At 38.9% G+C, this 12,780-nt stretch overlaps 1 protein-coding gene across 2 annotated transcripts in view; it reads right to left on the bottom strand.

Moving 5' to 3' along the window:
- Positions 1–11,518, bottom strand: part of srpk1a (SRSF protein kinase 1a) — a 17,789-nt gene extending 6,271 nt beyond the window's left edge. For both annotated transcript variants that reach the window (XM_032520295.1, XM_032520296.1), the window contains exons 1-12: positions 11,427–11,518; positions 10,706–10,760; positions 6,789–6,916; positions 4,329–4,437; positions 4,084–4,171; positions 3,653–3,740; positions 2,813–2,919; positions 2,173–2,338; positions 1,292–1,317; positions 931–1,156; positions 449–775; positions 156–256 (exon numbers count right to left, since the gene is read on the bottom strand). In XM_032520295.1, the coding sequence (XP_032376186.1) occupies positions 156–256; positions 449–775; positions 931–1,156; positions 1,292–1,317; positions 2,173–2,338; positions 2,813–2,919; positions 3,653–3,740; positions 4,084–4,171; positions 4,329–4,437; positions 6,789–6,916; positions 10,706–10,760; positions 11,427–11,439 (1,434 nt within the window). In that variant the 5' untranslated portion in view covers positions 11,440–11,518. The remainder of the gene's footprint in view (positions 1–155; positions 257–448; positions 776–930; positions 1,157–1,291; positions 1,318–2,172; positions 2,339–2,812; positions 2,920–3,652; positions 3,741–4,083; positions 4,172–4,328; positions 4,438–6,788; positions 6,917–10,705; positions 10,761–11,426) is intronic.
- Positions 11,519–12,780: the final 1,262 nt, after the last annotated feature.

The raw sequence follows: 12,780 nt of genomic DNA, 5'->3' as shown, positions 1-12,780 counted from the left end.
GTCATTACTTAGAATTCCTCATGGGGGCGACAGAAACTACACACTATAGATTTAAAGTATTTCTATTTCAGTAGCTAGATGACACTGCATGTGTCCCAAGCTGGAGGCTTCATCCCTAATCAGGAAATCCCTCAGGTCATTAGCAGGCTACTCACCACCCAGCAGGCATTTCCCAAGTCTGCAATCTTGACCTTGATCTTGTCTGAATTGAGTGGCTCAAGGGGGTTAACTAGCAGGGATCCTGCTGTTAGCTTGCCTATATCAGAGCAGAAAGAGAGACAAGAAACAAGAATGGACTAAAAATCTGATAAAAGAAGAGCCTAACGATCAATATTTCAAAGTTCACATGGCTGAGCCTTTATTAAATTTCCAAAGCAGCCCAGCCAGACTAAACAGTTATCAAAAACCTCTTTGCAGTTAGTAGATGTACTAATTTTGCCTAACTGACCATCCTCCTGCTCCAGCTCTCCCTCCTCCAGCCCAGCAGGAAGGTGTGTCTCAGTTACTCCACTGCTGTGAGCACCCCTGCCTTCAGACTCAGTGTCCAGCTCCTTGAGATCGGCAGAGTTCACACCGTTGCAGATGAGGTGAACAGGGGACTCCTCGTGTTGCCCCTCCTGACTGGCACATTTCTCTGTGTGCTCTGCGTTGCCATTGTGTTGGTCCTCGTCCCTCCACTGGGACTGCCTCTGGTCCGCCTCCACATGGCCATTACAGTTAACCTCCAACAGCCCCTCTGGTCCCACCCTCATGAGATCTGCATTCACACTGCTCTCTGAAAGTATCAGGAAAAGAAAAAAAGAAAAAAATGTATTTATTTTTTCAAATTACTCATGGCAAGGATTTTATAACTGTTCCTTGACTAAATTTTAACCAACAGCAATACAAGTTTAAGAAGCACCCATTACTCCTATGATGTTGGCTTCTTACCTTCTGTTCCCTCATTTTCTAGCTCCAGAATAGACACCTGTCTGAGAGGAGCACAGGCCCGTCCCTTTGGAGATTGCGGGTCCTCATCTTCATCCTCTTCATCCTCTCGTGCCTCGGTGGTTTTTTCCATCTCCTCCAGGTCCAGGATGCACTTTTCCAGTAGCTCAGCCTGCCGCTTCTGCTTCTTTTTTAACTTCTTCTTCTTATTCTTGGACATTTTTACTGTCTGTCAGAGATCAACATAAAAAACAAAATAGCTCTCATAGATAGTTGCATATTTGTGGGACTCTAAATAAATGTGTTTATACAAAAAATGTGGCAGGCTGAAGTCCTATGCAAAAAGTAAATAAAAGGGTTGTACCTGTTTCGGAGCAGGCGCTGTGCTTACTGAAAAGAGAAAATCAGATGAGTACAAACTGTTACCAATTGGAGCTCATGAATGTACATACAGTGGTGCTCAAAAGTTTACATACACATGCTTAAGTTGACTAAAAAGGAGAATAAAAAAATCATGTTTTGGAAATTTATTTTAATACCAAATAAAAATGAGGAAATCCAACCTTTAGACACCAATTTTCTTTGTGAATGAATAACGTATTGTAAATAAATAAATGTTATTTAAAATACAGGGGTCATAAGTATACATACCCCTATGTTATTCCCAGAGGCAGGCAATTTTATTATTAAAGGCCATTATTTCCTGGATTCAGGATATTTGCATCCTGATAAAGTTCCCTTGGCCTTTAGATTAAAATAGCCCACATCATCACATACTCTTCACCATGCTTAGAGATAGCATGGTTTTATTTCAGTTAGACAATACCTGGTTTGATTTGCATTGAGAGATGATTTTATAGAAGTATCCCATGCCTATCTCTAAGCATGGTGAAGAGTATGTGAGGATGTGGGGCTATTTTAATTCTAAGGCCAAGGGAACTTTATCAGTTGCATAATATCCTATCCAGGAAATAACTGGCCTTTAATAATAAAATCTGCCTGCCTCTATGGGAATTTAACATAGGGGTATGTACTTATGATCCCTGTATTTAAATAACATTATTATTACAATACGTTATCATTCACAAAGAAAATTGGTGTCCTAAAGGTTGGATTTTACCTCATTTTTTAATTTAGTATTAAAATAATTTCCAAACATGATTTTGTATTCCTCTTTTTAGTCAACTTAAGCATGTGTATGTAAACTTTTGAGCACCACTGTATGAACCAGTGTTTGTCTCATACTTGCTGAACCAGAGGGAGGAGGCGCCCCAGCCCTTTGCCACTCTGTGGCTTCAGCTGCAAGTTTCCGGACATAAGGCTCATCAACACTCATCAGGATATTCTCCGGCTTTATGTCTGTGTGGATGATCTGACACTTTGTGTGTAGGTAGTCCAGGCCTTGGAGTACCTGGAAAGTTAATAATTACAGCACGGTTGACTGATTGTAAAAGTTTAACTTTATTTTTTAACTGAAACACTTTTTAAATATTTCAATATCCCTTTATTAAATTTCCTAAACTTTCTCTATGACTTGGTTTTCAGTACAGTTAAAATATAAGAAAAAAAGCTGATAAACATGTGCCTCAAAGGAACACAAATCTTGCCAAACAAATGAAAATAAAGATTTATGCTATGTCAATTATCAAAAGTATAAATAAAGAGCAATACATAGTGGCAATGTATCAATATTGTTATCAGTTACTTGTTTCATTTTGACAAAACCGGCTGAAAATGCAAAATGCTGCGCCCTGACAGGTTATTATTACCTGTAACACACCCTGGAGGCTACTTGGCTCTTGTAAACAAATGGAAGCTACAACTGAATCTTCATCAGGAGTCACCATTATACAAAAAGGATGTGACACTGTGGGTCTAAAGTTACCTGTCTGATGATGCTCTTCACACAGGAAAGGGGCAGCCCTTGGTAATTGGACTTTATTATCCACTTTAATAAATGATGCCCCAACACCTCAAACACCATGCAGACATCTGAAGGTCACATCAGTTAAGATAAAAAAAAGTAAAGCCGAACTGAAAACCCATTAGAAGAAAACAGTTTACCAAACACGTTGAGGCCCTGTGGTCATTAAGGGTTGGAAAAACAATTGATAAGCATGGAATGACTACAAAATAAAAACCTCAGACAAAACATTTCATCAAAACTTGTGAAAAATATGTCAAAATCTAACCAACTCAGATATGTACAGTATATTTTTTAAATAACGCGTGGAAATTGTTGATAATCGGTTTAGAATCGAATCCTTGGCCTCTGAATCAAATTGTGAGGTGCCAAGAGATTCCCACCCCTAGGGGTCATTCACTTCCATGAGGATTATTGGCATTATTTATACTGAAAAAATAAAATAGGTCATAGGTGTGAAAAACACTACAGTGTTGTTAGGGAGTGTCATATACAGCTACAGCTCTCCCTATGGCATTCAGGGGATCTTACTCAGCCAAAGTGTTGTGGTAGGTGGACCTCTGTTTGGGACACAAAAGATTTCATTGAATAATCCATTGCCTGTTCACCAACTTTGTTCCTTGCATACCGCTTTCACAGCTAAATTTGACACCAGGAGAAAGAATGATCCTCTCATTGTCAAGGTATTTATCTAACAATTAACAGGCTTTAATCTTTCCAGTAGTAAGCAATTAAACAGATCACATTTGAATCATAAAAAAATACCAGGAAGCATTAACAATATCTGGCTGTAAAAGATACGGGTTCCATTGATACCAGAGATCTTGAAGTCGTCTAACATCTGGACCACCATCTCGCGGTTGGGATCAATGGGATCTGAGTTTCTAACCTGGGAACAAAACAAAAAAAAACAGAACAGCACAATCCAAACAATCAGGTTTTACACTTACTTATGATAGACTGGACCAAAAAGGGATTGGCATGCATGTCTCTTTATCTATAGTCATGTTATACTGCTGCTAACATCCTGAATGTTCATGTTACACAGTACTCCATGTGAAGTCACACATAATGTAAAGTCTGTAATGGTTTTCACTGTAAGAAAGATCATGTTCTTATGATCATGAACTGTGTTCATTGTGTCTGCGTTGATGTCATATTTGTATACATTGACTGTGCTTCCTGATTTCAACTCACAAAACCTTCTGTGTGCAATAAACTCATCTACTCACAGATCTAAGGAGTTTGATCTCATCCACTGCTGTCTCCGTGTAGTGCTCCGCACTCTTTACCACCTTCATTGCAACAAACCTCTTCACCCTGCAACCACAGAGCAAGTAACGTTCGCTAACAGGAAGCACCGTACAAGGTCCTACCACAACAGTCTCAGAGTCAGCTGCTACTGAATATGTATCCAACTTCAGGCATCAAAAACAAAATAGTGCAATAAGAATATGCAGTAAACTTTTTCTCGTACTGGATGTCCCAGGCGAGCCACACTGTGGAGAAGTGTCCCCAGCCCAGTTTCCGGATTACGTGGTATTTTCCGTTGTAAAGGTCTCCTACTTTCACATGGTGGTAGCCACCTAAAAGAGAAAAATGCATGTTGTCTAGACAGTCCAAACTAGGGCTGGGCAATATGGCAAAAAATGTGATCACGATATATTTCCCATTTTGATCTTTGATCTCTTCTATTTGTCACAATATACTTTTTTTGCATATACTGCTCATTCGAAGTGCATACTGACCACAGCCTGAAGAAACCAGAGGTTTAATTACACCTTACAATATAGTTTATTAACATATAGCATAATAAAAACATAACTTTATAATATTCACCAAAATGTTTTTGTTAAGGACTCACATTACACATTCACATTATGAGTCCCACTGGTCAACAGAGCAGTACTGCTCTCTATTTGCAAAAGAAAATTAAGAGTAGCCCTCTATCCTTCATCCAGAGTCATCTTACAATTAAAGTCTGTGTTGCAGGGTTTATTTTCCAACAAATTTGCGCAATTTGCTCATTGGTAATAAACATTTAAATTGTTATCCATTGTATTTTATGTTGTTGGGTATCACAAAACGGAATGTAATACAAAAAAGTATTTTAAATTAGTACGCCAATACAAAAATGAAACAAACTGGCATTTAACACCTTTTGGAGACCTTTTTAAAATTATATACATATCTTTTGTTCTTTATGTACCTATTAATTAACCTGCAACATGGGCTTTAAGTTTCCTTTTTTGTGGCTGCGAAATGAACAACTATGAACTAAGTGAGTAGTCAGTTTTGTAAACAACCTAAAACTACTTAAAAGCAACATATTAAATGTAAACTCCTGCCAAGAAAGCATCTCAAATGTTTGTAGAGCTAGCACAAAACCAAACTATACAAGTGCATGCGCAAACATGTTTCTTTCAAATAGTGCTTGTTATGTATTTGTTCTTGCAATGACTGCAAATGACGACACAATTAATCACTATTTTTGTACAGCAGCTAAAGCACAGCTAATGCTAGCGCTGTTAACAGCGGACAAACTAACTAACCATACTACTTTTAAAAAGGAGAATTTTGGTGGATTTCAACACGTAGCTCTGTTTGAAAGTCTGGAGTGCTGTCAGCAGCAAAAAAAAAAACAATCGGTGCTGCCTACAGTGTTATCCTTCTGCTAGAGGTAGCACCCAACAGGCTTAAACAGGGCAGGTTTTAAACGTCTTTTTAGCCTCTAAACGTGTTCAAAATGTCATTAAAAGTGCCTACCCATGTGCAGTGATACCTGGCTCCACTGTGGTGCCAGGTTACAGCCTGTTTCTACATAGTCTTACTAAGGACATAACAACAGCTAATTTTTTTTTGTGGAAAAAAATACATTTTGGAATATTGGATTGTATGAGTTTGACAATCTGACAAACAGTCAGATTCACTGTGTTCCCTCGGAAGGAATCACTGCACATGGATAGGCCCTTGTAGTGACATTTTGAACATGTTTAGAGGCTAAACACACATTTAAAACTTGCCCTGTTTAAGCCTATTGGGTGCTAACTCTAGCAGGGTGACAACACGGTGTAGGCAGCACCCATTGTTTTCGTTTTTCTTGCTACTGAGAGCACTCCAGATTTCCAAACAACAAAACGTGTTGAAATCGACCAGAGTTCTCCTTTAACTTGCAGGCTGTGTGTGCGGAGTCTGGGCAGCATGAGCCCCCATTTTCAACTTTCAGTGTGGTCGCTGAATGGTACCTGTTCAGGTGATGGAAAAGATTTGTGAAATTTGAACCATTTTCACACAACTGATGTGTAAACCCTTTTATCAATAATGTCTTCAGCTTGAAAGGATAGAACAAGTTCATGTCCACCATCACTTCTGTTGCCCTCAGCTATACTTTTGCTCATTTCTTCTCCCTTTTCTAACTTCACCTTCTTCTCCATACCTAAAACCTGAAGCAACCCTCATCCCTAACCACAACTATGGATGGGGGCGCTATGCAGTTTAACAGAAGGGAAACACTATTTGACAGGGGAACAAACACAAACGCCAACACCGGCAACAAATGCTCACAACAGGAAGTGGGCATGCCCGGCAAGTCTGAAAAAAAGCCAGACTCAGGCAGTTGTGTAATCGGGTAAAAACATCTAAAGCTTATTATTGTTATTGACCAGAAATTTATCATGATCCCATTTTGAGATTGTTTTATTGCCCAGTCTTAGTTCAGATAGGTCAGTCAACAACCTAATAAAGGCAATTTTCTTTTTTTATTGTAACTTTCATAACTATATCTTAACTGGGTTCTCTTAGTTAAATTAAGGCAGTCAATTGGCAAAACTCTATATTGCAAACCACACAAATGCTTTAATAAAATGTTTAAATCTAATAATTCATAAGAACTGGGTTATAGCGTGCAGGTAAACATTCTGAATAAGACGGGACTTGCCTTTGCAGTAGTCGTTGGGGTCCTCCTGCTCCTCATCATCAGAGCCGAGGATCTCCTCAGGTTCCTCGGGTTCCTGAGGCGAGGCTTCTTGCTGGAGATGCTGTCGAGCTCTGGGATTGACTGGCTGCCTGATGGACAAACACATGCACATAAGACATTATAGACTTTGTTAGCCTGCCTAATGCGTTACAGGTTACTGTTCCAAAGACAAAACAATAGAGCAGCAGTTAGCATTAATCTACTGGCTAGACACCAGACCTTAGAACCTCTGACAGGTTGTGAATTTGAATTACGTCACCAGGTATTTAAGTTGTGGGCTTTAGTGTAACTGCCTTCAAGTGTTGTTGGTTTGACAATATCTGTCCTGGTTTAACCAAGTGAATTTATTTACACTTTTAATTTAAATTTATGTAAAACACCATTAAGAATGATCTATCTTGAATGATTTTTAACTGATTTTGAAATGACTCAACAGCAGCTTAAACAAACATTGAGGGACGTCCAGAGCTAATCTGCAAGATAGGTGTAATTTTAATTGCCCTCTGTATCTGCTAGAGACAAATATTCACAAACAAATACACAGCAGCTTGCAAATTGACAGAGACTGTATGCGAGCAAAGACACCTTGAGTTATAAAAACATTTTTCAGGTCACCTGCCTTTGAACTGCTGCTGATGACTGAAAACTGCATTTGAACTTCTATAGCTTGTTCATGCTGGGGATGAATGATTCTTGCCACAACAGATCCACACTGAACTTCCTCCTTCCACAGATATCCCACACACAAAATATAGAAGACATTGGAAGAAATCTGTTCTGCAAGCTAGATTTTCTTAACGTACAGCCATGCAGCTGTTGCACATGCCTGCATAAGACTGGCTTTACTAAACTTAACTCTGTCCTATTTTAGGTTAAAGAAATAATTCACCAATTTAAATCCAGCTCTGTGTTATGTCATCATGTGTTTACACATCTTGTGTTTAGATGACGGTGTTTGGCTTCCCTCCGTGGCATGTGCACAGAGCTCCCGTGGATGTCCTGGAGATCCGCCGGATGACGCAAAACACTGCACTTCTGCTCCTCCGTGCACTGGTGCCATGAAGGAAAGCCAAACACTTTATCTGCACACACTGCCGACACAGAGCTGGTTTAAAATTGTCACTTTAAGTCTCTGCTGTGCAACTGTATTCTTTAGGAAAATATAAAACATTGTTGAATCACAACTTCAGTACTCTGTATTGGTAGATATTGTATAACAAATTGGGATCAGGGTAACTTGCAGTTGCATTTAAAAGATGACAAACCGCCACTGCCTTTGACTCTTTCCCTGTTTCCAACGTTAGCAACATGATTGCTGGATATACCAAACTAACTACCAAACTACCAAACTTTTCTTCACTTCTCCTGGAGCACAAGCAGGTGGCTGAAAGGAACATTGCGACTGTTGTGTGGAATAAGGTTGGAGAAAAAAAGGCCTCACGCTTTTCAGTCTCTATTATTTTGCTAAGAAGAATCTCACTAAAAAGCCATTTGCCAACACTATATATTATTAAAGTTGCTGTGAGCTGTAGCCAGGGGTGTCGGACTGGGGGGAAAAGGGGACTGAGAGCCCCAAAGATGCCAGAATGAATAGCTGTGGATATGGGAAGGGGGCCCATAGAAAATGCCTTTCTACAGGGCCCAGAATTGTGTGCTACGCCCGTGGCTGTAGCCTACATTCACTTCTAAACAGAGGCAGAACATAACGTAATCTCAGAGATTAATCCTTCATCTATGAGCTGAACCGGGCAGACACATCACTTTTCATCAGACTCACCATGGGTCGGGATATCTAACTCTACTGCCATCTTACAACACTAATAACATTACCATTGCGAAAATACTCCCGCAAATCAAATCCCCTACTTTACCGTTAACAGTCAAGCCACTAAACCTGTATGGAAATTAAACCTCTAATAATGTTTTGTCAATTTGAAATGCATTTACTACTCTTGCATTACTGTGTTTCTTGTAATTATAACACATTTTTAAGCAGCAATCATAACTGTACCAATTAGTCTTCTCAATTCTCATACTCAGTCACAACGCTTCACTGACTATGTAAAATAAAGACAGGGAGGAACAAAAGGAATATCATTACTTAAATGTGGAGCCAGACACAACTCCATTTAGTCACATTTCCTTTAAAAAGAAAATTCATGCGAGCTCTAATTTTGAGTGGGTCCCCGGGTGAGAAGGCAATGATATTCAAGTTGTTCTGATGTACGTTTTCCCTGAAATGCTTAAACAACTGATTACTGATATAGTCGTCTCGCATTGCCAGACCTTTCGCCACAGCGCTGCGGAGGAGTCTCTGGCTAGTCCACACAGCATTCCAGGATGGGAGAAAAAAGATGCTGTGGTTTATTGGCATTTCTTTAAACCAATCAAAATCGTCTTGGGTGCTGCTAAGCGCCAGACGGAGCAACAGTGCCTCTGCAAAATAGCCTCGGGAAGGAACTTGTTTTGGTCAACGTGTATGTTGTTTTACTCGTGTAACAGAAAACTAAGATTGGACAGATAGTCTAGCTCACTGTCTGAATTTACCCTGCAGAGATCTGAGGAGCAGTTAACCATAGTAAATCCACCGGAATATGAAATACGAACACAAACAAAGCGGCAGGTGACGGACATCCTGCCAAAATGAGGGACAACCGGCGGAAATTTTGGAATCACCTGAAAAATCCCGGAAATGAAACGTTGTTGATAAGACTACTGATATAGTGCCCAGCATGCAAGCATGACTGTGGCATGCAACAGTACCATTCTAAATTATATTTAGCTTCTTAGTCTCATATGATTCTTCTGCCTTATGAAAATGCCTGTTTCAGCCATGAAGATAACACTATCAGGAGGTGAGTATCTGCAATAGTGCTGTTTTCAGTGTAACACCATGCTTCAGTGGGCTGATGTGGGCTTCTTCATTCTCTTGTTTTAAATATAGCACAGGCTGTTACATAACAGTCCAGAGGATGCCACTGATGGCATGATTAGTAAATTGTTACGTATACCAAAACAATCAGTGTTGGAGATCAACGCTTAAATTGTATATTTTGAGACCTGATTGTGGCATTTTATTAATGCAATCATTCATAATCTATTTTTTTTTAGTAGGAAATAGGCTAGGGTGGTTTATTATAGGCACTGCATACAGCACATTCTTTACGGATAATTTACAACTCATATCTTATAAAAATAACTGTCCAAATGAATAATGCTAATGCCCTTTATTCAACCCCATGCAAAAATTTAAAACATTTGGAGACATACCTCTGGATTCTTTTGGGATAATTTCTTACACTTCTTTATCTTTGGATCATGCACATGCTAAAATAAAATGCAAGCATGCAGTCAAGGACCTTGGGTAAGTTTCACATCTAAACGGCTGGACCATGTACAGACTAGGTCTGCACTATGAGGAAAATATGCAATAAAGTTGTTGAATATCTAGATAAGGATATTACTTGCGATAAATAAACAGATATTAACATTTTCTGAGATCTGCTGCTTTTAGTATTCTACTAAAAAAAATACTTGTTGAATTTAAAACAAATAATTTCTACACTATTTTCTTCTAAAATAATTGAACATTGAATATAAAAGGCAGCACTAAAAAAATGACTAATATTTTCTTTCAACTAACAAAAAAATCTGACTTTTTTTCGCCATATGTTGCAGCCTGAAATGTGTTTATTACGCCAGTTGATATTGCAATGACGATTAAATAAAAATCGATATATTGTGCAGCCCTAGCAGACACAGCACATGTCAAACTGAAACAATCACCTCTGAATGAACTGACAAAATGCATGCTTGAGGGTGTCATGCACACAATTAAGAGACGACAAATCTTAAATGAGGGTTTAAAAAAAACTCACTTTTTGCTGGTCTTCTTTGCTTTCCCCCTCTTCTTCCTCGCCTGGAGTGCAAGAACTGTCAAAAGAAACCAGTGACCAATTATATAGGCATTGTCTGGTTGCCGTTTGTTGTCTACTTCACTCAAGACACAAATAAAGGATGGACGCTGTCGGAGGTAGAGGATATAACTACCTTCTCACCTACAGCTCATAAGCCCCGTCATTATGCATTGCATTATGTCATAATTGCAATTACCAATATCCAAACAATTGCGGTGCATTTGTCGGCCAGTCACCCGGTTTGATAGTGGAAGCCATCTAACGTTAGCCAAGTTACATCACTAGCTAAGCTACCCAAATACCTAACGTTAGGTACCTGTAACGATATTGTGACATTAAGTAATTCGGCTCTGGTGGGTAACTGGTCTGTTAAAACAATAACGGCTGGTTAACGTTGATACGTTTTTAGGTTGTGTGTAAAACGGACAGACAAGCTAAACGCAGCCACATAATCCTGACATGTCCCATTGAAGCTAAAGCTAATGTCTAGAGAGCTAGCTACCGTAGCTCACTCCAGCTCAACAGTGCGTGACAGACGCGTTCAATTAAACCCCCCTTTAGATGTATGCAGCTCGGCTACACTTTACATTTGTGACCTTGAAGGAGCATCAACTGCAGTGTCAACACACACACGGGCTAGCATTACTTATACAGTGTACGGCGTGTCGGTGTAAAGATTTACCTTTTCTTTCCATGTTGGCTGGATTCGTAGCTTAGCTGTTAGCTACACTACCAGTGATCGAATGTTCCACGCATGCGCACTGGTTCGTTTTGTTTAAGGGGGCCCATAGAGCTTCCTCAGTGATGTCTCCACCTGGACACTAAACGATTTTTTTCTTTAATGATTTTTACTACACTGAAGCGAAGCTGCAGTGCAACACATACAGTGAACAGTCTGTTATAAATAATTATTTAATGTGGTAGCACTGATGGGATTGCCAACTAATTATTTAATTTCTTATTAACTTTTACTGCACGATAATGGCTGCAGTATGTTGACCTAAAGTGTGTAGTTATGGTGTTTGATGTACCTGATGGAGGGTGAGGTGATGAAATGGTTTGTGCCCATATGATACAATTTAACAATTAGAAGAACTACTAAGTAGTACTTAGAACTATGTATCTATGGCCCAGTTAAATTTGAATATTCACAGCCAATAAATTATATTTGTATTGCAAACAATCTGTCAGATTCTGCCAATAAATAATTTCATATGTTGCATCTAGTATTATTTTTCTTAAATGAACGCCTAACAAATAGTTTTGGCTAGGATCCTTTACATTTGTTTAATAAAAAGTTGTATCTAAGATGGCAATTCACAGTACCACAAACTGTAATGAGGACACTTTTAATTTTAACTTTTGATTAGCGTAAAAAGATAAGTGCAGAGAAGCCAAAGGTATCCAGTGGAATTACTTTTTGGCTGATATGTTGAAATATTTGGTCTGTTTTGAGTTTATTTCACCTGATAATATCAGGGCTAAAGTCTATAAACAAGGACAGGGTATAATTTTAACATTATTATCTCAGCATCTTGTGTTATTTAATTGTGGCTTAACAGACATTTGACACTTAAGAGACATACAGTCAGACATCTATTTTAACCATTTGAAAAAGTTGCTGCTGCTGAACCACAGACAACAATGCAGCCTGTATCACTCCTCCAGCACACCAATGATTCACCATGCACTTAAGACCAAGTGCTTTTTCATGTTTGTGATTGAATGAATTTTCTGTTTATCGGTGTTTTTTTCCTTAATTCAAGAACAAATTTCCACACCACTCCATTATAGACAGAATACCAGTTGATCTGAGTTGATGGCTGATCTTTAATGCAATATCTACATTGCCCATTATCAGCAACTAATCATCCAATGTTCCAAAGGCATATTCTGTTCACTAATCTGACATAATTTTAAAAAACTAACTGAGAAAACATTGGAGAACCCTTTTGCATTTATGTAAGCACAAACTGCTGCCCTGGTTAAAAAACAATGCTGATCTCAGCTGGTATTCTGTCTATAATGGAGTGCAA

Source organism: Etheostoma spectabile, chromosome 7, assembly GCF_008692095.1.
Source record: "Etheostoma spectabile isolate EspeVRDwgs_2016 chromosome 7, UIUC_Espe_1.0, whole genome shotgun sequence".
NCBI classification, from domain to species: Eukaryota; Metazoa; Chordata; class Actinopteri; order Perciformes; family Percidae; genus Etheostoma; species Etheostoma spectabile.
Note: the sequence above shows the minus strand (reverse complement) of the source record. Positions and strands in the feature narration are given on the sequence as shown.